The 26960-nt window shown below is 42.4% G+C and overlaps 3 protein-coding genes across 9 annotated transcripts in view; 2 read left to right on the forward strand and 1 right to left on the reverse strand.

Annotated features, from left to right (window-relative positions):
• The first annotated feature begins 207 nt into the window (after positions 1-207).
• eIF6 (eukaryotic translation initiation factor 6) lies at positions 208-12052 on the forward strand. Of its 2 annotated transcripts, XM_075673755.1 has the most exons (7): positions 213-537; positions 1139-1224; positions 3126-3301; positions 5043-5153; positions 5895-5960; positions 7181-7362; positions 11895-12052. In XM_075673755.1, the coding sequence occupies exons 1-7, from the start codon at positions 431-433 to the stop codon at positions 11902-11904; spliced, it is 738 nt and encodes a 245-aa protein (XP_075529870.1). In that variant the 5' UTR covers positions 213-430; the 3' UTR covers positions 11905-12052. The 2 variants fall into 2 exon arrangements, with proteins under 2 accessions (XP_075529877.1, XP_075529870.1); XM_075673762.1 differs by lacking the exon at positions 7181-7362 and having other exon boundaries at positions 208-537.
• A 3484-nt stretch (positions 12053-15536) lies between these two features.
• LOC142563308 (cilia- and flagella-associated protein 418-like) lies at positions 15537-17438 on the reverse strand. 4 transcript variants are annotated; one of them, XM_075673874.1, is made up of 6 exons: positions 17236-17436; positions 17111-17174; positions 16950-17002; positions 16807-16872; positions 16567-16715; positions 15537-16486 (listed from the first exon to the last, which is right to left on the reverse strand). In XM_075673874.1, the coding sequence occupies exons 1-6, from the start codon at positions 17328-17330 to the stop codon at positions 16389-16391; spliced, it is 525 nt and encodes a 174-aa protein (XP_075529989.1). In that variant the 5' UTR covers positions 17331-17436; the 3' UTR covers positions 15537-16388. The 4 variants fall into 4 exon arrangements, with proteins under 4 accessions (XP_075529989.1, XP_075529980.1, XP_075530001.1 ...); XM_075673865.1 differs by having other exon boundaries at positions 17111-17436; XM_075673886.1 differs by lacking the exon at positions 17111-17174 and having other exon boundaries at positions 17236-17429.
• A 19-nt stretch (positions 17439-17457) lies between these two features.
• The window catches only part of LOC142563275 (uncharacterized), a 59646-nt gene continuing 50143 nt past the window's right edge, over positions 17458-26960 (forward strand). The window contains exons 1-4 of one of the 3 annotated variants that reach the window (XM_075673832.1): positions 17458-17538; positions 19088-19326; positions 19879-20040; positions 22476-22643. In XM_075673832.1, the coding sequence (XP_075529947.1) occupies positions 19155-19326; positions 19879-20040; positions 22476-22643 (502 nt within the window). In that variant the 5' untranslated portion in view covers positions 17458-17538; positions 19088-19154. Of the gene's footprint in view, positions 17539-17784; positions 17866-18213; positions 18351-19087; positions 19327-19878; positions 20041-22475; positions 22644-26960 lie in introns of those variants that run through there. The other 2 variants (XM_075673846.1, XM_075673840.1) reach the window with 2 other exon arrangements.

The following is a 26960-nucleotide window of genomic DNA, read 5'->3' on the forward strand; positions in this document are numbered from 1 at the left end:
ACTGCGACCACGCATTACTCAAAATGCCTAACGCATGGCATTATTTTTATTTTGGGAGAAATACTGACACTTATTAAAAAATGCTTTCGTTTTGCCGGCTGTTCGCTCTACGGCCTATCTATAAACATTGCTACGGCCGACCTAGTGGTGATGCTTAGCACGCTTAGCACTTAGGGTGCCTCGATGCGCGCGCTCCACTCTTTCGTACATGCTTTCGTAGGACTCGCCAGGCCATAGAGTTTAATAATTACATATTTTGTAGGAATCTCTACGCACCAGGCTGTGTGAATCAGCCGACTGAACGTACCGCCAGGGAACGCTGAGGTTTCCTGCGCTTTAACTGCGCTTGCGCTTGGAGCGGTGTTTGTGTCGCGCATCCCTTGTGGCTATCAGTTTGGAAGAAAACTTTGCGTATTTTTTAAAAGCGAACATGGCAGTTAGAGCCCAGTTTGAGAACAATAACGAGATTGGCGTATTCTCTAAACTGACGAACTCGTATTGCTTGGTGGCTATTGGCGGTTCAGAGAACTTCTACAGGTGAGCCTTTTCTGGTCGTCCACGTGCGTCGTCAGCGAGGTGATCATTTAGTATTATGTGCATTTACTTTCAAACCTCAACGAAGTCGCAGACGTTGATGCGACAGTGTGTATTTGTTTAGCTGTCGAATATTGCTGAGGTTGCAGATGTGAGGAGAAGCTTTACTGTTCGGCATTTCAGAGTAGATAGAAATATTAAATGTTGCCTGCAAATGTCGCAATATGTGATAGGTACCAAACAGTGGTAGTTAAAAATATATATATATATATATATATTATTATTATTATTATTATTATTATTATTATTATTAATGCAGCGACTTGTAGCTGAAGTGAGCCGTTGTTTGTAGCTAAGTGAAGACAAACACTGTTGTGCCGTGAAGGAGTGTTGGGAGTGCGTGCTAAAACCGGTAACTTGGTGTGTGAGGTAACTTGCTCGTGCGTGCAACTTTTGAACATTACAGCCAGACGGGTGACATTTTCGGCTGACGATTTTCGTGCGTTCCTTCTTCCCTGCACATGACAATGAATAATGTCGCAGCATGCAATACATGTGATTTTACTCGCTCTTACTAAAGAATACGCGTAAATGTTCGTTGCAGCATCTTCGAAGGCGAGCTTGCGGATACAATACCCGTGATCCACGCATCCATCGCCGGTTGCCGCATAATTGGACGGCTTACTGTGGGTACGTCGGTTCTGGTAATCGGTGTTTGCGCTACTGTTTTAAAGCACCATGTAAGTGTGCGCTTTTCTATACAATGCTATAATGGATGTGCTATAAATGATCAGCGATGGGAGTTACGAGCAAAAGCTATGATTCCATTATTGCGTTACATTCTCGCAAAATTTGTAATGTACCTAGATGATACGGCTGTACCATTGGCTTAGCGAGTGTCTAGAATATGTCAACAACAGAAAGTAGCTGTTCGTGAAATAATTTAGGTGAATGTTGACCTTCTGGTGTATTTTGACTGGCTAGATTAGAACATATCAGGCATTTCTAGTGCGAGAACATATCAGTATGAGGTGGATTTATGAAGAGGCGAACCTCACTTCTGCTACAAATCGCAGTGTCAACTAATTTTACATACAAAGGGTGGGCGTGGTTGGTTGCCTCGGTGATCCGTCTGTTTGTGCCTGAAAGAAATAAGATTCCTCCAAGACATAGTCAAAACTTCCTTTTCCATTTTTTAACTAATGTAGCTGTGCATGTGCATACTAGGTGCATATATTTCATGATGTTATGGAATAAAAAGTTTTGAGAGTAGCGCTTGTGACCTGTGAGTCTCTTTTCTTTTGGGGTGGGGGGGGGGGAGGGGGGGTGCGTGTTTGCAGCGACTTAGGGTGTTAAGTGTGCAGCAACTAGGAGCAAGTCCTCTCAAGTTTTAATTAGCTGCCTGGATGCTGCGATCTGTTGTGATGTCTGCCTCTTAATTCACCTAAAGAAGCGGAACAGCGCTGTCACAAGTGATTTTTCAAAATAAGTTTGAATTAAAAAAGAAATGTGTTGTGTGTTCGTTCCTAAGAATACATCACACCAGTAGTACCACAGCTGTGGCCTTGTGATTGAGTGTCTGCCTCAGCTGCGTAAGGACGTGGTTTCAATACCACACTGCCGCCAGTAGCCTACCGCCTACCGACAGCACAGGCATTCCCCGTCCAGCACTCGACTTTCTTTAAGGATGAACTGTCTTGCAAAAGAAGCCTGCTCCATGCAAATCCTGTCGAACCCTGTGGACAGAACAAAACCTGGAATATGATGAATTTTCCTTTTCCAGATGGTAAATGGGGAGGTGTAAGTGTCGCTAAACTAAAAAAAAATAAAGGGGAGGGGGGAGTAAATGTTTAGTTTACTGGAGTGTCAAGGTTTTAGTTTTTTTTCTCCTTAAATGAACTACTGACTTTTTGTGTGTGTGTGTGTGTGTTATTAGATAGCAGCCAATTCTATTATCAATGTATGGAGCCTTGGTTCCTCAAACGCACAGCAACTTACTATGTAATCTTGTTGTAATGTAATCTTGTATACTGGTTCAAAACACGCTAAAGTGGAGGATTAGGATTTAAGGGGTAAAGGTGTAAGAATTTTTTCTCTAATTCTAATATGTCCCACTGTACGGCCAATTCTTTGATAATGAGGGTGTGGCTTCATGTGAGCCAGTGGTCAAGGGCAAAAAGAATAAAAAATGAGAAGAATTGTTACAAAATATGACCCTGGAATTCCTTGCAGAAACCAGTGATGCCAGGAGCTAGAGTCGCTGCAAACTGATGATTAGGGCTTCAGTTAGCCCAGTGAAGTGGTAGCAAGCCACTCAATGACTTAGTCACCTGGGCACATGTCATAACATCAACTGTTCTTTTATCATTCAGTCTGTGAAGCCTTGTCATCTTTGGTTGCTGCTCTGGGAACATGGAGCACTTATCTCATCTTCTATCTCCTATTCTGTGGATTGCCTACTAGTATGCGCACACTTTCACGAGACTGTCGCAGTGTAGCCTGCAACCACTGCATTGGGCTCACTAACCAACACAGATGAAGTGGTGGTGGGGTGTACACTTCGACATACATGTATTGGTGTGCATGTGCAGGTAATCGCCATGGCTTGCTGGTGCCCAACACCACAACTGACCAGGAACTTCAGCATCTTCGAAACTCTCTTCCCGATAGTGTCAAGATACAGCGGATAGAAGAGCGCCTGTCAGCACTTGGAAATGTCATAGCCTGCAATGACTATGTTGCTCTGACACACCCCGATTTAGACAAGGTTTGGTTCTTTGCGCACATACATGCATTGTAGTTTTGTGCTTTCACTGCAATGTTTCCCATGATGACATTGTCATCTTTCGTGGCCACCTAGGACTGTATCTGTAAAGCCATCTGTGATAGGGACAGAGTCCACTGTGCGCTGTTTTTTTGGCTTGGTATGCATTGATGCAAGATACAGCACGAAGGTCAATTCGCTCGCTGCTGCTGCCGACCTTCCCCACTTCAGCATTTTGACAGCGAGTTTCCACGATTATTGAGCGAGATGTGTTCTTGTTTGCTTGTGCGCGCATGACACCATGCTTGGTAATTCTGTTAAAGAGAACAGACTGGCGGGCTAGTTGGTACGGCATTATTTACACAGTAGTGCAGAAGTATATTGACGACGAAAGGAACAGATGGGACACAGCGCTGTGTTCTGTCTGTTCCTTTAGTCGTCCTGTGTTTCAGCGCTACTGTATAAATAGTTAGTATGCCTATGTTTATATGGCCAATAAAAGTACTAACCTTACTTTGTATAGCTGTCCACTAATTTGCTGTTTGCAATCGATGCTTCACCTCTCGGGCGAAACCGTGACTTTCTTTACTTTTTTTGCTGACCTACCCCTTCAATTTTTGGAGGTAAGCATGTGGCATGCTCTCTAGAGTGACCCCTCAACCCTTATTTAATTAAGCATCCTTCACTCTTTCTCTCCTTTTTTGTAATTGTAAAATTCAAGTGTTAGGAACAGTGCACAGTTGTGAAAATTTAGCCCTTTGCCGGATGTTTTTCTGATGTGCACTAAATTAAATTTGTCAAAGTAACGCATTAGAAGGCTTGAAATTCAAATGCTATTCATTGGTAATGCGTTGCTGAAAATTAAAAAAAAATTTTTTTGGAAATTCAAACCAATCAATACTTTAACTGTTATTATTAGTGTTACTAAAGCAACATGGCATTTGTCGCTGTCATTGGCCAGTGAAGACACTCATAATCAACATTGAAGTCTTCTGAATTAGTGTTCTTAAATAGTTCTTGAATTTCTGCAGGGTTTTTGTGCCAGTCTGCCATGTTAGAGAATGAGAGACTTGGGCAACATTGACAGTCGATAAGCTTTATTATGCCATCGGTCGTATAGAAGCAAAACCTACCATCAAATTTTAGTTTAACTGAATAGATGGTACAACTAGTATACAGATGTTTCTCATTCACGAATTACCTTGGTCACTGCCAGGCGTGTGCATTGGTGGACAGATGAGTATACTTGGGCACGTCACTTAAAGGGTTACTAGAGAGTTCCAGATGAGGAGACACAAGAGCCTTGCGTTCTGCTTGCATAAGGAAGTCACTTGGGTCCCAGCAAAAGCCAAGCAGCCTTTGGGCTCTTGGATAGGGTTCTTGGGTACACAGTTCGCTTGCGTTTTCCAATCAACTCTGTAATATATTCAGTGACTGCTGCGTGCTGTTCGACATCCGTATTCAGCACGTCTTGTGTGAGAATGCACGTATGTCGGGCATTTAACTGTTTGACGATGTGAATGTGCGTGTACTTTGTCAAAATATGTGGGTGCTGTGCATTGATAAAGAAGGTCCTCGTAGTTTAATTCGACTAGGTAAGCTGAATGTGAAACAAGTTGTGCTACAGTATGTGATACTTCAGGCTGGAATAAGAGCTGTTAGTTGCATTATGACGACTGCCATCTTGCTTCTCCTTTAGCATTAACTAGAAATAACTGTCTTTTTATGATATTTCCTTTTTCAGGAGACAGAAGAAATTATAGCTGACGTACTTAAAGTTGAGGTGTTCCGGCAAACAATAGCTGGAAATGTTCTTGTTGGCAGTTACTGTGCCCTCAGCAATCAAGGTGGCCTGGTAAGAATACATTTAATCTGCAGTGTAATGCTTTTTCCGCTATGGGTCATACAATAAGAACTTTTTATGCACATATGCTCATACTTTCAGAAATCAAATGTTTGAGAACTAGGGCCTAATTCTGGATTGATCATTTTCTGCGAATGCTGACTGGCTTAGCAAACAGGTGGAATGCCTTTCTCCAGTGAGGCATCATGCCAGACACTAGGTCACAAAAGTATATCTGAAAGTGATTGAGAATACTGCCCCTTTGCCATAGCTTTTTCTGGTTTGCATATCACCCCTGCTATTATGGTACCCTCTTGTGTATATTTCCGGCATGTTTCCTTTTATATGAAAAAGTAAAAGTGGTTTTTTTTACCTTTAGAATGCCAGAAAGCCTAAATTACTTCAATGTAAAGTGAGCATGCCTCTTTTTTTTTTTTTTTTTTCTGGCCTTGATTGTGGCCTTGATTTTGCCTAAGTTTGATGTTATAATTTAAAGGAAGCACATGATTCGATGTGCAGCATTGCAGTGTATCTTCAACCTTGATGTGCCTGTAGTGGCAGCAATTTAATGAACTTAGAAATGTTTCTTATTAACACCATAATGGACTTTTATTGAACTGATTTTGTTAAGCGCTTTTAGCTTTTCTGCAATTTCTGTGAAATGTCACGTACGCAGTTTTTGATGTTATTTGAATTGTTCATGATAAGATCAGCTTTTGAAGTGTAATTATGACCACCTTACCTTTCGTGAAGGTGCACCCAAGAACATCCATTGAGGACCAAGGAGAGCTTTCCTCCCTCTTGCAGGTCCCTCTTGTTGTAAGTAACACTCGTGTGTGAAATTCAGATATCTGCGTTACCAGTTGTATTGGCTCAAAAGTGCTAGCATGCAAATAGCGGGCTGCATGGCGTGATGCAGTGTGGGTTGTACGGGTAGACAGGCAGTGCCTTTATTTTGAAGTATGAAAGGTTTTTGCTACTTTTTAATTTAGCGCTGTTAAATACCGTGCATTATAAACACTGCTTAAACTGTAGTGACTTAATTTGAGCCCTTGGTGCATCAAAGCAGTGCACATCACTGTCTTGGCTCTTTGGGCGATCATGCATGTGCTCCTTAGCTGACAATTCCCGTGACTGCATTCACTGTGCTGCACAGTTCTCATTTTCTTAATATGCTTTTTCATTGCCTTTGTGTAGCACTCTTTGTGCTATTTCTTCAAAGCAGACAGCTCCTTCATGCCCACTAAAGCTTTGTGTCATGATGCAGAAATGGGGGTCTGAAGGTTGATGTGCAGCTTCTAGTGATGAGCTAATAAAATTTATGCACAACTTCTTTGCATGCTGCGATGTAATCTTGTGACAGTCGCACTGAGACAGTGACATGCGAGTACACAGCACCTGCTAGTTTCCCACAGGTTGCTAAGGTCACAGCTTCGTGCTTTATTTGCTTGCTTATGCTTGTATGCACACACACATGCTCGCGTCATGTACTTTTGCGAGTAAAACTGTGAAGTTCATGGCAGCATTGAAAATTTTAAAATTTCTTCTGGCGGGACAGGACTGTGCAGACTGAAAGTGGGACATGCACGGCATTGGTTGAACATGCACACATGTGTTGCACCACTTCATTTCAAGATTAATGCTGGGCTGTGAAATCAGCTTTTTTGGAGTGCCAGTGGCCTTTAAACTTGTGATTGTGCATTTTTGTTGAAAGTTCTGATGCCACTGAAGGCCACCAGGTCTGTGGCCTCTATAAAACATAAGTTGCTCTAAAGCCCAGGAGATTAAGAAGAGCAGTGCTCCTGACTTTTCTGAATGCCGGGGCTTCTGCATTTCCAACACAGCCAGTGACAAGTCTTGTCATTCTTGCAGTGGCTTTGAAACGTTTAAGAACTGTACTTACCTGAATGTGCATGACGGATTTGCTTATTGCGATAAAGTGTGCTGTGATTTTAAATGGGGCAAAATGTAATGCGCTGTTGTGGGGGGCTGCAGTGTCTTAGGTTGGGGCTCTGACAGCGTGCTTTGTGTCTGTCTAGGCAGGCACAGTGAATCGAGGCAGCGACGTAGTGGGTGCAGGGATGGTGGTGAATGACTGGTGTGCTTTTTGTGGCATGGACACTACAAGCACAGAGCTCTCAGTTGTGGAGAGTGTCTTCCGACTGAATGAGGCTACTCCAGCGGCCATCACAACCACTATGAAGGCGTCTTTGATTGAGAGGCAAGTTGGCAGCATGCAAGAGTGGTACCTGTGTCACTGTGTTTTTTAAATTCCAACTGTTCACATTTGGAAGGTTTGTTGCAGTTACATTTCAGCCTTTGGCAGTGGCGGCAGCATAAAATGATGTAGTGCAAAATTAGGCATAATCGCTGCACATTTGACTCATGGTTGTTTGAACCATACCTGAAACAATACTGCTTTGTTCTACCATCTTAAACCAACCATTGCACATAGGTCTGAGGACAAATCTTAAAAATTATTTGTAGAACTCGTGATTTGTGAGCCTTGAGAGATCCAGTTCGGACGACAACTCCTCTGCACTGAAGTTTCTCAGCATGACAGCTTTGTATGAACTAAAAGTATGGTCATTACAAGACTGTCCTTTCTTTTTCCATTTTTTGCTGGGAATGATTTTCCAGGAGGTGTATGTGTCATGACTCAGATAGTGCTCATGTGGGAGCACAACATTGTGATGTTCTGGCACTCACTCTGGCTTGCTCGGTTGTCTGTGCTACATTGTACCACACAACAAGTAGAAAGTGCCGATACAACATGATGTTCTGCTCCCACGTCGCCATCTTCTGCATCATGACACACACTTCATAGGAAACGAAACTGAAACTGTTACGTAAGAAAGCTACAGTCCAATCTCAATATTTTGAACTCGGAGGGTCCCAAAAGCTTGTTTGAATTAAAAGAAGTTCGAATTAAACGAAGGACTTGTTTTTTAATTATCTGTGCACCATAGCACGATGCACAAATGGTGCGAGTCGTGAAATATTGCAGTGTGCAGGCACAGCGAGCAAAGACCACAAAACTGCCCATGCTGGCCAACGCTCACTTCCCAGATAACGGCAGAAAACGAAACTTCAAGGAGCAGGCTAAGTGGACGCTGGCGCGGAGAAGCGCGCGCGGACACCATCGAAGATGAAGTAGTTACAAAGGACAGGGAAGGTGAAGGGAGCGTAGTTGCGAGGAAGGGTGGGAAGGAAGTGGATTTGCTTTCCCGCCAGCTTGCTGGATGGCGCTAATTGCCTCTGCCGTGCCACCTACTGCCACCAAAGCAGCAGAGTTGCTGAGGCCAGGACTGGGCCTCTGCTGCTACTTCCCTCTGCATGCTCACATGTTTATTCCTTCGTCTGCTGACATATCCGCGCTGTGTTTACTTTCTTTGTCCTGCGTTCTTAACGCGAATTGTATTATCAAGATGACGAAGTCTTTGCCTCTGATTTTAATCATGTTGGTGTGTTCCCTTCTGCTGCAGCGTCGCCACGTTCAAAAGACAGGGAGAATGAGGCACTAGGTGCCGCCTTCGCATCCTTGTATTCAGGGTCTGTCTTGTCATGCAGAATTGGATATTGCACACTGTCTCCAACCTCTCCATTGGGACATCTCGGTTTAGACGTGCAATTTTAAAAAAATCGCAAACGAGACCAACCAAAACAAGCGCAAGTAAAAGGTGATGCGAGTAGACGATAGTGCGAAACAAGTGGTGTGGCTGAACCAGATGCGAGTATGAATAGAGTGGTCAGGTGGATCCGCATAATACCAGTTTCCGCATGCATACATCACTGTAGGGTCCACTATTATTGGTCTCCTCCGCTCGCGGCTCACTTGCTGCAACGAGCCATGAAAAAGCTGCCCAGGACAGATCCTTCTCGCAGCTCGTATTTTGCCGCGAGTGAGCCTTGTCATTTGAGAGAGGGTGAAATTTCTACCGCATTTTTTTTCAGTCTTCTTTCTCCCCGCTCCCCTAGCGTGCAGTGTTGAGGGGTTTTGCCTAAGCCTTTCCTCTGTGGTGGTGTCAGAGCAATGCTGGTCGGAGGTGCCGCTGTGTGATTTGGTGTAGTTCTGAGAGCATTGTCGGGGCACGGTATGTTCGAATTAACCGTCGCAAATGCTTGCGCGTTCGAATTACCGAGCATTTTTGCCCATTGAAATACACATAACTTTGACGGGACACAGCATCAGTTTGAATAAACCAGAAGTTCGAATTAGCATGGTCCGAGCCTTGCGAGTGTTTTTTTCTAGGCCTCAAGTCGAGCACCTTCATTAACACAAAAAAGAATAATAGAATTGTGAGCTTTACGTCGGTACTCCTTTTGCTTGCTATTCCTATTCTAAATCCATATTGCGATTCCTTCTGATAAAATCTCAAAATTGCATAATTGCCTTGACGCTTTTGTTCACATGCTGTGTTGCTTTCACTTACTGATCTTTTCCAAATAAAAATTAAATTCAGAAAGTAAAGTTGGCATATCTAATTTTTAAAAAATTTTTTACTGGAAATGCTGAGCCTTTGTTATGCACTACGTTAATTGTGCCTAAGTATTATATTGATGGAAAAGTAGATGCAGGTGTCAAGGTGGACAGTCTTGGCAAATGATTGGATATCCCTTTCAGGTGCCAATTAATCCTGTCCATTGAAAATTTTGTTGCATCACATCTTTTGTACCTTCAGAATTGTGAAAACCGTGCAGCTGCAGTACGAATTAGAGACGTTCAATTCTTCAGTGAGTTTTGTGAAGCTTACAGAATGTGGATGCCATGTGAGAACTTGTAATAAACTGACATGTGAGCCGCAGCCACACTAGCAGCAAAAGCGTTTATTCCAAGAATGCCATGGATTAAATAGCTTTGGCAGTGGTGGGTATCGTCACACTTGGTGATAACAAAAAACGAACACTTAAAGTTGGCGCATGCTCTCTTGTGGCACACATACGTCACTTCGCATAATTACACAACACCGAACTCTGCAGAATGTCATATATTGAGAATATCTACTATTTAATGTCATGTCACTGACCGATTTTTCGGACTCCAAAAATTCGGACATGCTCGATTATTCGGTCTGCTTCGCTGCAATTCCATTCTCCCCATAGACCATAATGTATAACAACTGCCGAAAGTTTGGAAACCTTACAACCTCTCGTCCGATTTTTCGGACACTCCTTGAGCCAACTCGATCGAAAGCACCATGCACCGACTCTGACCGGTACATGGCTCGACTTGCTGAACGCCATTTTTGTTTTGAACGGAGCCTCCTTGCTGCCCCACAAAGTGGTGCTACTGCAAATCCCCGTTCATCATCATCACCGTTTCTGCCTGGTTCGTGGCTACAGCAGTTCCGGTCTCAGCTTAGTAAGCTATGTCAAGACAGTCCAGCAGCTGATTTGCTTGTTTCTTCGTGCACGACACTGCTAGTAGGCCTTTTTTTTGTTTGTGTGACCTGTAATCGGCGTGACGGCGTAGTGATGTTTGCTTTGTGTGCTGTGTCGAGGTTGCGGTGATGCAACGTGGCATACGAAAACATAGCGTCAAGTGTCTAATGGCACCGACAGTGCCCGCGCAGACAGCGCTGGGCAATGCCGGCAAGCGGGGGCGCCGGGAGCCTAGGATTTGTCGCCTTCCGATGTGCACCCTACTGACGCCGAAAGCGTTCTGCCGAGACCTGTGCAGTGGTTCCGGACACTGTCTCATTTGACAGTTTCACACGTGCTCGCGCTGCTGTACTGACATGCGAAGAACTCGAAGACAGCGAGGTCATTCGTCAGGTTTCTGTTGCACCGCCGGACGACGACTCCGAGTCTGAAAGTGATGCACTATATGCTTCGCTGCCGTCGCATGCGGAGCGTGCACAAGCAGTGACTGTGCTTTCAGCTGCCTATAGTGACTGTACGACCCTCTCCGAGGTTCAGGCTTATCTGATTGCTCGTAAACGGAACAGCGTGCAACGGCGCATTCACGATTTCTTCAAGCCTACTGCCGAGCCAGAATAAGTGCGTGGAAATAAAGGATTTCTTTTTTTTCTTAATCTGCTTTTTCGGACACCTGTTTATTCGGACATTTCCGCAGTCCCTGTGAGGTCCGAATAAACGGTCGGCGACTGTACTTGTAAAGCATCTTTCTAGTCGCTTGAAATATGTGCCTGATGTAAAATATTGTGAAAACAATTTAAAAAATGAACCCACTACATCAAAACAAACTGATACCAAAGGCTTGTATCTAGCAGTCTACCTTCCAACTCATTTTAGTAGATTACTTCACCCTTATCCAAACTTCCAGCACAGGTCCGGCCAAGTGTTTCAAGATGTTTACAACACATAATAAAGATCATAATTTTAATCAGTGCTTTTTATTTTTGTGCACTATCTTCGCACATAGCGCCTGAAAGGGATATGAGGTCTATGGGGAAGTTGTTTGCGAAACACAAGTGCATGAGCAGACTATGAATGCATAATTGTGAATGCAAAGTAGCCTTGTACAGGCTATGTTTAATGATACCATTTTCATAACCGACGTAGAATGCAACCATGATAACTGAATTTCATTTGGTGGAAATTGTGTAGCTGCAGTTTGTTTAAATTGTGCGAACATTCTTTTGTATGCTTGAGCATGTACATGCACACTTTATTTTTTCCTAACTTTTAAATTATATAAAATGGCCTTGGATCACATTGTCTATAGTTTCACATTTAATAGTTTGGAATGAATGTCTCAAAAGACTGTTTTGTACTGTTTTGTCATTTCAGTATGACCTGATGCTGGTACGCAGTCAAGGTGGCTGGCCATTCAAAGGTGTCCCATGTACAGTGAAAAAGAAATGTGCCCTCCATTATTGAACGCTTTTAGCACAAATTAATTAGTGAATATACATTGAACGACATTAAATGATCGTGCTTGCACAGAATTCAGTTTTGTGTCTGATTTTGCTTTTGACAGCAACTGCAGCGTTGCTCTTGATATACAAGACATGGAAGTTGCAAGCCAGCTTTTTATATAACCTGTATTAGAAGCCAACATACAAAATGTTGCTTTGTATAGAGCCACAGATGTAAACTTTTTAGCTTGTTGGAGGATGTGAATGTTCATATTGGCTAACTTGTTTCTCTGCTATGCTGCTACTCATTGTGTGGACCAATGTAGCAGCACAGCAAATGAGTAAGCTGGAGCGAGGACCAAAACGTAATGTTCTACTCCCATGTGAGCACCGTCTGTGTCGACGTACACCTCCTTGGAATTGAAACTGAAACTGGTTTGTAGGAAAGCTATTGTAGTAAACTAATTGGGGAACTCCGAGGTTTGCCAGTATATTTTCTAGGCTTTCGAGGTTGAGGAACTTCATAGCAAAAAAATTAGTCAGAAATTTCATGTTGGTGCTCCACCAACCAGCCCGACATTTTCTTCTAAGAGTGGCTTTTTTGTCTTTAGAAATTTTGAGCTTTCCTCAACTGTATGAAAGTTTTTACCAGTTTTCATTTTCAATGGTGGCAACCTCAAGTACACAATTAAAATTATATATAGCTGCCCAAAATGAATTGGGATCGAAATAGTAGGTGATAACCGCCCATCCTACTTCTACATTTTCAGTACAGTGGTTGGTCCTGCTCAGGCAGCATCACAAACTGCCAGAGCATGTCGCCCAAACTGGTGACAAGCTAATGTCTCACTGCAGCAATGTAATATGTGTCTTCTGTGAGCTTCCACTCAACCCTTTCATTGGCGACATCAAGCACATCACTCGCCTGCTATAGGTGTGTAGCAAGGCCATGTGAAGCATTATTTCCACCACAGAAATGTGTTGCAATTTTACAGAAACATTGTAAAAGAAAAATCTGTGCCTTGTGTTGCCATGAAAGTGGATCTACAGTGTTTCCCATTCATTGATTTCAGCGATGCTGTCTATTTGATCATTTTATACGAGTTGCACCTTGAGAAGGCATGTGAAAGCTTTGAAATAATTTTCTTTGCAACAAAAAAGCATCCTTTATTTAGAATTTGCTGTGAGCCTCTTTTGCTCTGAATATGTGCCAGCACTGCAGCACATGTCAGCAGAGAAACAGACATGGAGAATTTTTTTCTTGCTTTCTGAGCAATATAAAGGCATACCAAGTGTTCTGTTATTTTAGCAATGTGAAAATAAATATTTTATTCTTTCTACTGTGCCCTTATTAGGCAGTGGAATATTTCCACAAGTTTACTTGAATGAAAAGTCATTTTTGCAGGAACTTTCGTTACCATGCCTTGTCTAAAAACTGTACTAATAAGTAGACTCATGTGCCATGTGCAAAAAATACACCTGTGAAAGGGTTAAAGCAGCAATGTTTTTCCCCCTCTTGGCATACTTTTTATTGGCAAAACCTTGGCTACAGCTCTGCTAACGTGGTGAGGTATACATAGAAGGGCCGTAGAAGGGTAAAACCCCGTCTATCGGAGGCCATGCATGTGTACGTGTGAAATATTGCATATTACTTTCAGAATGTCTTGCACTTGTTTTGAACGAGAAGAAAGAGGGTTAACCGAGGGGCCCGATTTTTATTAATCATATCATGAGAAGCCAACAAAGATGCCAAGGAAAACATAGGGGAAATTACTTGTACTTACTAATTGAATTAAATAAATTATAAATAAATGACAATGAAAGTGGATCTGCAGCAAGTTTTTTCATCCACTTTCATTGCCATTAATTTATCATTTCTTGAGTTAGTAAGTACAAGTGATTTCCCCTATGTTTTCCTTGGTGTCTTTGTTGGCTTCTCATGATTGGACTTGTTTTGGAAACTCGGGCTAAGGGCAACTTACTTGACAATTTGTCTTAATGCAAATGCAGAGGGAAGTGTTTGTGGCTGTGGTTGAAATATTGAGCATTGAAAGAAAGTAGCCCATGAAAAAACTAAAGCAGCAACATTCTTGACTACACAACACTCCTTTGTGTTCCTTGCAGCCAGTCCCTTGTTGGTAAATGGGCCTCTGTGGAAGGTTTCGCGTCTCTTATGTGAATCTTTGAAAGTAACCGTTTCTACTGCGACACATTAAATGGCAGACAGCTCTTAACTGCTAGAGTTCACTTGGAGACATTAACGGTGACTGTATAGTTCATGTTCTTTAAAAATTTTGAATCCAGACTTCTTGCCTCATGTTTTGCAGGTTTTACACATCGAATTGCATGTTCCTCCAAAAACTTGTATTGATAAAAGTATGTTTGTACTTCCTGTGTTCTTAATGACATATTCGTATAAGCCATTCATGAACAATAAACTAATCTCTGTTCAGCTTGGCTTGACTAGCTGCAATCTGTAACATAGGTGCTCAGATGCTCAGAATGGAGATGAACAAACAGGCGTTTTGCCTCTCAGCATAGCTCTTTTCTCGAAAAAAGGACTCCCGAGTGTGCACACAGGAAACCAGCATTGGGCCTTGCAAACTTGCATCCTTGTGCATACGAACGCAGTCTCTTCATGCCAGGGCTTGTTGAATGGTTTCAAATTGCTTCCCTTGTGTGAAGTGTCATCTAAGGTTAGGATTGCACATCACCGGAGACCATGGTAAAATAGGTATGTGAACTGTCCGGTTCAGTTATTAACCAATGTCTCAAAGCCAATTTGGCTCCTCCTTCAAAGTGATGACAGCGATATGGAGGCTTCTGTTGTCATAGAACTGTCTCTCTCTTCCTTAACTAGGACTGTAGAGCATGGATGTACCTAGTCGGAAGATTGCCTTTTAGCATTTAATATTATTGGGAATGCTCTTTACGTGCCAGTATTGCAATAAAAGCCATTTTTGGGTATTTTTCCCCCCTTTTTTTTTCAGTTTCAAGTACGATTGTTTCATCGTAACAAATTCTGTGGTCTCTACCTTCGAATTGTTTGGCCACAACACTGCATTCCCTCGCAAAGTTTCAATCGCCAGATTCTTTCACCAGGTTATTTGTTTCACCAATATATGTGACTACAATCTGTGCATTAAATTTTATACACAGTACCCTGGGCTTTGTTTTGTTGGACGGTCTTTAGGTTGTCAGCGAAGGCTGTCCTCTAAACATGGTTGTATTCTATTTGTCCACTGCCAGATGGCAGTATCAGTTAATGTGAATACACACTGTGAGATGTCAAAGCAGTGATGTCACAAAGGTGATGTTTGTCAAGAGAATGGTAAGAGGAAGTGCATGTAGAGGTAAGTACAGTGCAAAAGAGAGTGGTAAGGTTGGCCATTATCTGCCAGTTTAATTTTTGTATCTGTAATGTAAACTGGTGTATATGTGCTATGTGGTGTGATGCACACATTTCAAGAAAGCTAGTTTATATGTTGGCACAAAAGACGTATGCATGCGATTGGGGCCTAATGGTCAGAGCATCAGGCTGTTGTGCCGGGATAACCCCGCTTCAATCTCAACATTTGCCACACATCCTTTATTTTCTGTGTGTGAGCTATTTGACAAGACAGCAACATCAGCCATGGTCAGCAAAGTCCAGGAGGGTTCACAAACGAAGCTTCACATTAAAAATGGTTTACTGCTGTGTGGCGCCCTGCAAGACTGAACATTAAAAAAAAAAGTACTCTTCCATCCCGAGAAAAACAATTGGTATACAGAGATGCTCTGTTTGAGTGGAGAGTAAAGCAGGGTCAATATAGAAACACTTGGAAGAGAGTAGACACTCAGTTTTGCAGAATAGTGGTTCATTATTGCTATATTTACTGAAGTGAAGTTTCTGAAACATTTACAACATTCTAATTAGTTTTGGTTCTCTAAAATATATTGACATGGAAACTGATTACTCAAATGCATGACTGTTTCAGATATTTTATTTAATGCACTAATAGTATTAAGGAAAATCTGAACTGCTGGCACTAAATATATTGATTTGTTCATCTATTTTTGGCAATGCCAGCCTCAATTTAATATCTCTGATTCATATACCGAGGAACTGCCTCTCAATACTAGTGACGCTTCATCTGTACTCGCATTGTAGAGACATAGCAGGATGGCTTGCGTGTCACAGTAACTAGAATCGTACGTCACTCCACCTTAGAGACAAAGGGCATGCATAACCAAAGTGCGAGTGAACCTTGGCCACGAAAGTTTACAAACGAATCACCAACTCTATGCAACTTTTATCATGATCGGCCTATTTTATGTCCACTGCAGGACGAAGGCCTCTCCCTGCGATCTCCAATTACCCCTGTCCTGTGCCCTAGGCAACTGCAGTAGCGCATATCTCCCCTGCAACATATTGTATGGGTTTCCCCTAATGGCGAGCACACATCCAAGGCAGCCTCTCCTGTTGCGCAGATGCAAGTGCTGCTACAGAGCGCCAATGGCACTGACAGCAATAGGCCCGCCAACCTGCACAGCAGTATAAAGCACGCTAGCAGGTTTTCTTTAACTACGGTACATCAAGCTTAAAAAGTAGGTTATTGCTGTACCAAGCTTCCGAAAAAGCCTTGAGCGAAGTTTGCTTGCATCCGGAACGCTGTTTCTGAAGAACAGGTAGTCTGCTGTTTCATCCCACGCATAATCTTCGAATACAGCAACTTGGAAGTCGCACTTGCAGCAATGAATATGGCTGCATGCCCTGCAATTAATATGAAACATTACTTGCACGTCGCTTCGTATGTGTCACCGAATTCAAACGTATGCCAGTGGCTATATAATGCTTGGTAAACCTTCTTGATGCACTGGTCGACACGCCAAAGACCACATCTGTGCCGCCAAGGTAGACCACATAACACCTGATTAAAACGACAACATATTTGCGACACTTCAACCATCTTGTGACACGACAGAGCATATAATTAAAATTACTTACTGGATATTTCTGCGACCGAATACCTTGCTTTCGGCGAGATCAGTGTTAGGAACCTGCATTAGGATCCAAAACAAGCAAAGACGTGTAATGAACGCTACATGTGTGTAGCCGCTCACAGCAAATAGAGGACCGCTTGCAGGTCACAGTTGTGTTGTACATACGTTTAACTCTGGAACTCTGCATATTTCATTTATAGCTTCTTCAATGCTATCATCAGAAGATGTTCTGAAAACCAATAGCTGATCGTGATGCACATTATTTAGCGAAAGAAGCTGCATGCACGTACCCAGCTGTTGGCGCGGATGCTCTTTGGCATATCTGTTCACAGTACTTTGATTCGACATCGTCTAGAAGAGCATCTATGTCGTCTTCCATGCGCATAAAATTAGCGAGAAACTCGCATTCAAGCTAAAGGAAGTTCATTATACAGTGCAGCCGCTAACTTGCTGTCGCTGGTCCAGGTACTCCGCTGTTTCATGCAACGCCGTTGTGGTTGCCATGACAACGCAATGTGGTCACGTGGCTTCTCATTGGAGGCTATGGTAGGCTGCTTGTTAAGCCTACTGTGTACTATGCGTACCAAGTTCGGGTAAGTCAGAGTACATGGGCGTAAAATTTCTCGCCTGTTGGCTCTACATCGGCATGTAATGAGATTTGTTTTGTTATTTATTGGGAATTAAATTTGCGCGCTTTCAGCACGATGTATTTGTGGGGATGAGACGGAGGTTGGGGTATTTTGCGGAGGCGAAAATAACTGATCAGACACTGTGTCTGAAAAATGGCCGCTGATTCGTTCACAGACACTGTGAACGAAAGTTAGCGGACGTCTTTCGCCATCTGTAATTACAAATGTGCCATGCCATGCAAATCACTTTTTTGTAAAGTGATGTACGTCTTTCAGTTACATTTTGTAATGGTATGGCTGCATTTCTGTTTTCTGGTGGTTCATGAGGCAAGGTCCTGCGTGCGAAAATACGCAGTGCTGGTTGATGTTTTAAAAATGACGAGCAGACGATTCGACATCATTTCGGAGCTGCTTTATTCAGCACATCGGGCACAGTTGGCATTAGCCCCTGCAAATCTTGTTTCTTAACGTTGCTACGCATGCTAAAGGGATGATTTCTCTTAAGTGTTGCTCAAGCCACCGAAATAAATTATCTTAGCTGAGTATTCATGGTGTCTGAGCGTCACCTTCATAGCGGTCCTTGCCCGTATTTTAGAAAAGATCGCATCTCCGTCCGTTGTGCGCATCTATAAGTGGTGACTGTTTGGGTGTCAAATCTTTGCAAGACTGCTTGTAACCTGCGTTTTCACAGTCGGCGAAACTGATCCGCTAGAAGTTTGACTGTATGTGCACCGGATTGTACTGCACCCCTTGTTTTCAGTAAAAGATCACAATAGGTATGGATTTCGAAATAAACTTAGTGCTTGTTTTCTGACAGTCACGGAATAGCAAGAATCGTGTATAACCGTAGCCTCCTTTATTTTAGCATGACAGTTGTACACGCTGATATGCGCGTTGTCTTATGCACATACATTGCTTTAAAAGCTGCGATAAACATGTATGCACTAATCACCCATACATTCTAGTTCGTAACTGCTATGTGATAACGTATATTCGTCATTTAAGCTCACATAGAAGCACCAGTCGTTGCAGGAACTTATTTATCCATTCATTGCCTTGACTATTCACTATCTGCCAATTTAAAGCGATTAGTGCTGATATCTTCATACTTTTTAGGCAACCTTATATGCTCTCATTGTTTTTTTTTTTTTTTTTGTAAACTGCATTGCAAACACCTTAATGTGGCATTAGCTTACAATTCATAGAGCCAATTTGGGTTGTTAATATACTTTTAAAATACATTTGTAGCTTCGCATGCTTTTCAATGCATGTAACAAAGATGACGTTGTTTTTGACATGCTAAAGTGGCTTATAACACACCTGCCACTTGTATCAAATAAATGGCGTATTAGATAATTTGCAGTCTGCTTTTGTCATTAATCACATTGACATTGAGTAGCTGCCTCGAAGGTACAACTATGTTCCAGGCAGCTCAATTACCAAGGGGTGAATTGTTTGCATTAGCAAACACTAAAGGTTTTGATGTTTTCAGTGACCATGTTTCACCTTGCAGTGCCCACTGCCTACATGCATGAGGTGTGGTGGCTAAACCATTGCTCTTGGATTTGCTCAACTGAACCATGGATGTCTTCATCTGTGGTGTGTGCCACATGGGCTTCCATGACATAGGCAAGTTTGTGGAGCACAAGAACTCCCTGGGCTCCATTAGCTGTGGCCACTGCACTGCCATCTTTCACACCGAAGATGAGTTATCCCAGCATGCACTGCAGGAACATGCAACAGAAAGCCAAGGTGAGCACCTCTGGCACTAGCCTAGTGGTGCAGGTTGGTGGTGAAAATATGCTGCCCATGGTGTCTCTCTTGCTAGACATGCCATATATAGTTTGTTGCAAAGACTGTGTGGCAGTGAAAGTGAGTCATTTCCTCGTTGTATACGTAAGCAAGCATTGAAACAAAACTCTCACTTACTGACCTATTAAATACATGTCACAGAACAAATAAATGTCTTATGTAAGATGTGTGGTGATGGAAAAACATGCTTCACAGTAGTGCGAGAGTTCTAGAGGTTTGCCCACTGGATCAGGATTTTGTTCTTGCTGTATAATTAATACACTTGCAGTACATTTGGACACTGCTTATGTCTGTCTGAAAGTATGTAACATGCATACCACTCATTCTCTAGGCACGTCTATGGCAGCAGTGTTTAGCTGTATTTGTTGCTCTATGAGAACTTCTCCACTCATCTTAACGTTGACAAAAATTGTCAGAGACATGCTGCATTTTCGCCAGAATGTGGGCAATCTGTGATAACCTGCCTCGCTATAGTACTTATTTCTCTGGTAGGGTCCGAACCTGTTGAGGAGGAGATGCCACTTGAGCAGAGTATGGAGACTGAGCCATCTACTGAAGGCAGTGAAAACCACTTGGCCTCTGCCAGTGACAATGGCACTGGAGCTGACTCTCAGACCATCGTAGTTACAGAGGGCTTCTCATTCGAGGCCACAGGTATGGGCTTGTGCTTTTAATCAATAGTGCACAGCATTATTTCACAGTGTATACCGTAGATGACAGCGTGCTAGGATCGTTGTCATTCTCATTAACTTCCTGGCACCCAGCTGTACAGAATTGTTGCATGTGTTAACCTCTCAAAAGTAATGTCTGAGCAGCAGCCTAGCAAGTAAGTTGACAGAATGTGTACCTAGACTTATGGCTTGATACTGTGACATAGACACTACTTGTTCAACTCCTTTCCAGAGTGAAAATCTTGAACTGTAATTTATGCTGGGGACTTGACCGGTCTCTATTAAGTTGTTTTATGAAACACATTTACAGTTGCTTGTGGGATCACTTAAAACTGGCTCTGGTTACGAATATGGTGCCAGTTGAAATCGACCTACTGGTCTTATACTGGTTAACGTAATCCACTGGAAGGGTTTTACCCCAGATATGTGCCAACTCGTTTCTAAAGTTTTGATACCTAAAATATAATTTTTTGCTGAACTACTACTTTTCATGCATTTCATTTGTGGTTGCATAGGGTGTGGCAGAACAAAATATGCACTGAACTCAGCTGGCTTTATTATAGTTATAGTCACAGTCACATGCTGTTGTCAGTGCCATGTTGGTTGCATTGCATATATAAAAAAAATACAATCTGCGTGAAGAATTATATGTTGTTGCATATCCCTGACAGCCAATTGGTCCCAGTAAAATGTTAACCTGGCCAGCTATAAATAACCTGGTCCTAAGTCAAGCTAGTGTGCATCCAACTGAACCATGGATGTCTTCATCTGTGGTGTATGCCACATGGGCTTCCATGACATAGGCAAGTTTGTGGAGCACAAGAACTCCCTGGGCTCCATTAGCTGTGGCCACTGCACTGCCATCTTTCACACCGAAGATGAGTTATCCCAGCATGCACTGCAGGAACATGCAACAGAAAGCCAAGGTGAGCACCTCTGGCACTAGCCTAGTGGTGCAGGTTGGTGGTGCCGTAGTCCAGTAGAATCATGCCTTACACGTCCTTGAGTCTATAAAACCAGCAGTGGCCTCCATTCCCTTCCTCGACTGGTTTTCTCAGCTACTCTTGTCCCTTCCACTACAAGCTTTCTCCAAGTGGTCCCATGCCAAGTTAAGGATGACTGGTCTTAATGGTGAGGGCAGCTGGTTCTGCTTGACTGGCAACTTGAACCAGATGACTTCTAACTGGGTCAAAATAAAACCATTGTTGTTTCCAACTGGCCTCTGTAAAAAAAAAAAGAAATTCTATTTGTGTTCGCATCAGTTTTTGTTCAAGGTATTCTAGTCAAGAGTTTAATAATGTACCTCAACTGGTTAAATATATCTGTTAGCATCAGCAACCTCTACAGGAAAAATTAGACAGCAACAAAACAAGTTGACAAGTACTGAGCACAATTCCCATCACAGTGTTGCTTGTACATCATGTAGACGCAAACTATTTAAATCTTATAATATTGTCGCTTTCTGGACACTATTCTACCTTTCTTGTGTCAAGAAGATCCTTAAATTGCCCAAACTCTGTGTCATGCTGAAGAAGCATGTAGACTGGTGCATCTTAGGACTTTGTCCTCACATAGCCACAGCAAGACTCGCTACAAGGCCCAACACATCCCCGTCGACTTTACTCCCAGTGACAATGTTTGATTGTGGACACCTGTTCGCAAAAATGGATTGTACCGTAAGTTCCTTGCCACTTACTCTGGACCATTCGTTATGCTCACTCGCTTGAGTGATGTGAACTATGTCGTCGCCAAAGTGAAGAAAAGTAACCAGCATTCATGCACGACGCAAGTTGTTTGTTCACGTTCCAAGACTCAAGTAGTACCATCACAAGTCCCTTTAGCTTGTTCAGCGAGCTTCGTCTTCCCCCGGGGAAAATGTTGCAGCACTACGCGACTGAGCCAGAAAAAGAGAAAGTAGAGTGGGGTGCTTGAGCTCGGCTGTACTTTGCACCGGCTGGTCCTTCCCTGTGGCTTCCTCCTGGATCTCGTTTCACCGTCTAAATAAACATCTTTCTTAACAATATATACTATTTAGTGTTAAGATATGTTGAGTAGAACTTAAGGATGTTATGAGGAGGTAATAACAGCATATTTATATATAGATGTTTCTTTTCGTATGTTGGCCTGTATTTTTGTAACATCTTGCCTTTTGGCAGTTTTCATATCCTCACCCCCTGCCTCTGCTATTCTCACCCACTGAAGTGTATTTAACATTCTGATTTAGTTATAAAGAAAATGTGCTTGTCTTTGCTAAGAATTTTGAATATCCATACACCATGAATGAGAATACGTCCACCAGTGATTCTTGTTTATTTTTATTTATATTTTTCAGAAAAAAATGCTTGTATATATTCTTAAAACAGCAATAGAAATGGCTATGTGCAGGTTGTTAAAAGGTTTCTTTGTTCTTTTCCACAGATAACAGTGTGGTCAGTGACATCTTTGCCTGCAGTCTGTGCCAGTGTTTCGCTCTGAGTGAAGAAGAGATGGTGAATCATGTGAATGAATGTCATGAGCGAAATGTATCTAAAGGCTCGGAAGATGCCTCTCCATTATACTGCCGACTGCAGCAGCTGGGTTCTACTGGTATGTCTTTTGTTGTGCATAATGATTTCCATCAATGTGTGCAGTTTTGTTTCTGTTGCGGGCAATGACGTTTCGTGGCAGGACATTCAACAGGCCAGTTATAGCTGAGGGGTAGTTGCCAAAAAGCATGGCCTTTCTGAAATCACCCTGTACCGTGTCACATGATTAGCGGGCCATCTGTGCAAATGGCTACCTCACATGCATGCTAAACTGGAGCACTCTGGTTAGAACAGAATTATGGGTGCTGCAAAATTGCGAGAAAATTATTAAAAATATTTTCCACCAGCTCATTCTCAAACTTAAAGATATATCTTACTTTTCAACATGTTATATATGCCGTGTTTGGCGCGTATATTAAAAAAAAAAATACAAGCTTCTTATTAAAGAACTACTAAAAAAGTTTGTTTTGCATTTTTGCTTCATGAGATAGTGGCCAATTTTATTATAGCTTTTCGGGGTCTCAGTTTCTCGAAATATGTGAGAAATTGTCAAATACCTTGTCTACTATTGCAACCAGTTCAACATTTATGTCACATGCAGCCTGGTAGCCTCTGTCGTGCTAAGGAGGTTTTCTCATTACATCACGGAAAATAGAAATGGTGGTCATGTGATAATTCAGCGCAGTGTGGCAGTTGCAGGGCTTATCAGGTCCATTCAATTCAAGCGTGGTTCATTGTACCACTTGCCAAAACTTGTGGAGTGCTGTACCACAGCATTTGATACTGTGGTGCAAAGGGGTGCTGCTGCACTGAGGGGCCTCGATGGCAGCATGGTGCAGACAAGGTGCTTCCGTGGTGCAGGGAACCTCTGCACCTGTTGACAAGTGGGTGCAGCTGGCATTATGCAGCCAACGCTTGCTGGGGTGATGCTTTCTGGCACAGTGGTTGCTTCCAGAAGATGTGGAAACGTTCCCTAACCTTATTTGAAGTAGTAACTTAGTGCGAATAAAACCACGGAAACAAGAAAGACGGACAAGGACAAGCGTTCCCTAACCTCTTCCACAATACCTCAACATAGCTAGAATAGTTTTCAGTACTTCGGAAATTGTTGCCAGTACTTCGGAAATTGTTGCAGGCATTAGCATAACTGTTTGTTTGCCAGCTCCTGTCAAATTTATTTAATTATCTTCACTTTCAGACAGAAAAAGTGACTTTGTTCATGGTGGAGAGCCATGGGAGTGTTTTAGAAATACACTGAAAGCTTGCATCATCATCATCATCATAGTCATCAGCCTGTTTTATGTCCAGTGCAGGACGAAGGCCTCTCCCTGCAATCTCCAATTACCCCTGTCCTGTGCCAACCAATTCCAACTAGCGCCCGCGAATTTCCTAATTTCATCACTCCACCTAGTCTTCTGTCGTCCTCGACTGCATTTCCCTTCTCTTGGTACCCATTCTGTAACCTTACTGGTCTAACGGCTATCTAACCGGTGCATTTTTTTCTCTTGAGGTCAATTACAATATTGTCTATACCCCTTTGCTCTCTGATCCAAACCGCTCTTTTTCTGTCTCTTAACATTATGCCTAGCAATCTTAGTTCCATCGCTCTTTGCGCGGTCCTTAGCTTGTTTTCAAGCTTCTTTGTCAGTCTCCAAGTCTCTGCCTCATATGTCAGCACTGGTAAAATGCACTGATTGTACACCTTCCTTTTCAATGATAATGGTAAGCCTCCAGTCAGGAGCTGACAATGTCTGCCGTATGTGATCCAACCCATTTTTATTCTTCTATGATTTTTTTTCTCATGATCAGGGTTGCCTGTGATTAATTGACCTAGGTAAATATACTCCTTCACAGACTCTAGAGGCTGACTTACGATCCTGAATTCTTGTTCCCTTGCCCAGTTATTCATCATTATCTTTGTCTTCTGCATAATAATCTTCAGCCCCACCCTTACACTCTTGCTGTTAAGGTCCTCAACCATTTGTTGTAACTCGCCTGAAGTGTTGCTGAATAGAACAATGTCATCGTCAAACCGAAGATTGCTGAGATATTCGCCATCGATCCTTACTTCTAATCCTCCCCAGTTTAATAGCTTGAATAGTTCTTTCAAGCACGCAGTGAATAGCATTGGAGAGATTGTGTATCTTTGTCTGACCCCTTTCTTTATAAGTATCTTCCTACTTTTCTTGTGTAGAATTAAGGTGGCTGTGGAATCTCTGTAGATATTTTCCAGGGTATTTACGTAAGCGTTCTGTACTCCTTGATTACGGAATGCCTCTGTGACTGCTGGTATCTCTACTGGGTTAAGTGCCTTTTCGTAATGTATGAAAGTTATATAGAGAAGCTTATTGTACTCTGCGGATTTCTCGATAACCTGATTAATGCCATGTATGTGATCCATTGTACAGTATCCCTTTCTGAGGCCAGCCTATTCCCTTGGTTGACTAAAGTCCAGTGTTGCCCTTATTTTATTGAAGATTATTTTGGTAAATATTTTTCATAATACTGATAGTAAGCTAATGGGCCTATAATTTCTCAATTCTTTAACGTCTCCCTTTTTGTGGATTAGTATAATGTTTGCATTCTTTCAGTTTTCTGGGACTCTTGCAGTCGATAGACACTTGGTATAAAGAGCCGCCAGTTTTCCAAGCATTATGGCTCCTCCATCTTTAATTAAATTGACTGCTATTCCATCTTCTCCTGCCGCTCTTCCTCGTTTCATGTCTTGCAAGGCCCTTCTGACCTCATCTCTAGTTATAGAAAGAGTTTCTGTATCCTGTTCATTATCATTCTGAATGGAGTTCTCCTGAGTCCTCTGGGTACTGTACAGGTCAGTATAGAATTCTTCCTCTGTATCTATTATACCTTCGAGATTGCTGATGATATTGCCCTGCTTATCTTTCAGTGCATACATCTTGGTTTGTCCTAGGCCAAGTTTCTTTCTCACTGATTTCAGGCTGCATCCATTTTTTACGTCTTCTTCAGTCTTTCTTGCGTTATGATTTCGAATATCACTTATTTTCGCCTTGTTGATCAGACAGTTCTGCGAATTCTATCTTATCTCTTGAGTTGAACACTTTCATTCTTTGTCGTTTTTTTGTTAGGTCCTTTGTTACTTGGGAGAGCTTACCTACTGGTTGCCTTGGTGTCTTGCCTCCCACTTCAATTGCTGCCTCTGAAGCTGGCCTAGTTATGGTTTCATTCATTATCTCTATGTCATCTTCATCTGTCTGTTCTAAGGCTGCATATTTGTTTTCAAGTGTCAGCCTGAATTTGTCTGCTTTTACCCTTTCTGCCTCTAGGTTGACCTGTTTCTTCTTGACCAATTTTACTCTTTCTCTCTTCATATTGTGGTGAATCCTAGCCCTCACTAACCTATGATCACTGCACTTTACCCTACCTATCACTTCTACATGCTGCACTGTGCTGGGATCAGCAGAAAGTACAAAGTCAATTTCATTTCTTGTTTCACCACTAGGGCTTTTACAGGTCCACTTTTGGTTGCTCTGCTTCCTGAAAAAATTATTTATTATCCGAAGCTTATTTCTTTCTGTAAATTCTATCAATATCATCTCCTCTAGCATTCCTAGAATCAATGCCGTAGTTGCCAAATACTTGTTCCCCAGCCTGCTTTTCCCCCACTTCTGCATTGAACAGAAGTCACCCATTACTACTGTATACCGAGTTTACGCTTTTCTCATCGCTAATTGAATATCTTCATAAAACTGATCTACTTCCTCATCATCGTGACTGGATGTTGGAGCGTAGGCTTGTATTACCTTTAATCTATACCTCTTATTGATTTTGATTACGACTACAGCTACCCTCTCATTAATGCTATGCAATTCGTCAATGTTGCCCACTATATCCTTATGGATTAGGAATCCTACCCTGTATTGCTTCTTATCTGGCAGACCTCTGAACTGAAAAACTGGTCATGTGTGCCAAGCCACTGAGTAATTTGGCCAAGCAGACAACACAGCTTGCATTTCGGTACTCAATTTAAAAATGTACTTTACCAGCATGCGCGGCACCACATTATATGCTGTACTGGCAGCAACTGAATTTTTTTTTGATTGGTGTCACGAACCATGTGTAAATCAAATGTAACCTTTATTATCTTCTCATAAAAGCAAGTGGGCCAATAGGGGAGAGAAGGTGAGGAGTTGGGGGTGATGCTCCATGTTCTGAGGGAACGAACAGCAGAGGTTGAGGCTTATCCAGTACTGAATGGAGAGAAGTGCTGACTAATGTATAGGGTCAATGTGGTGGTGTGCACCCAGCCTTTAGAGACATAGTCATGGTGTGCCTTGTGCCTATTGCATCAAGATGACTGATGCATACATCAGCAGTTTGTGACCGCTTCTTTACGGCCACC

Source organism: Dermacentor variabilis, chromosome 1, assembly GCF_050947875.1.
Source record: "Dermacentor variabilis isolate Ectoservices chromosome 1, ASM5094787v1, whole genome shotgun sequence".
NCBI lineage: Eukaryota > Metazoa > Arthropoda > Arachnida > Ixodida > Ixodidae > Dermacentor > Dermacentor variabilis.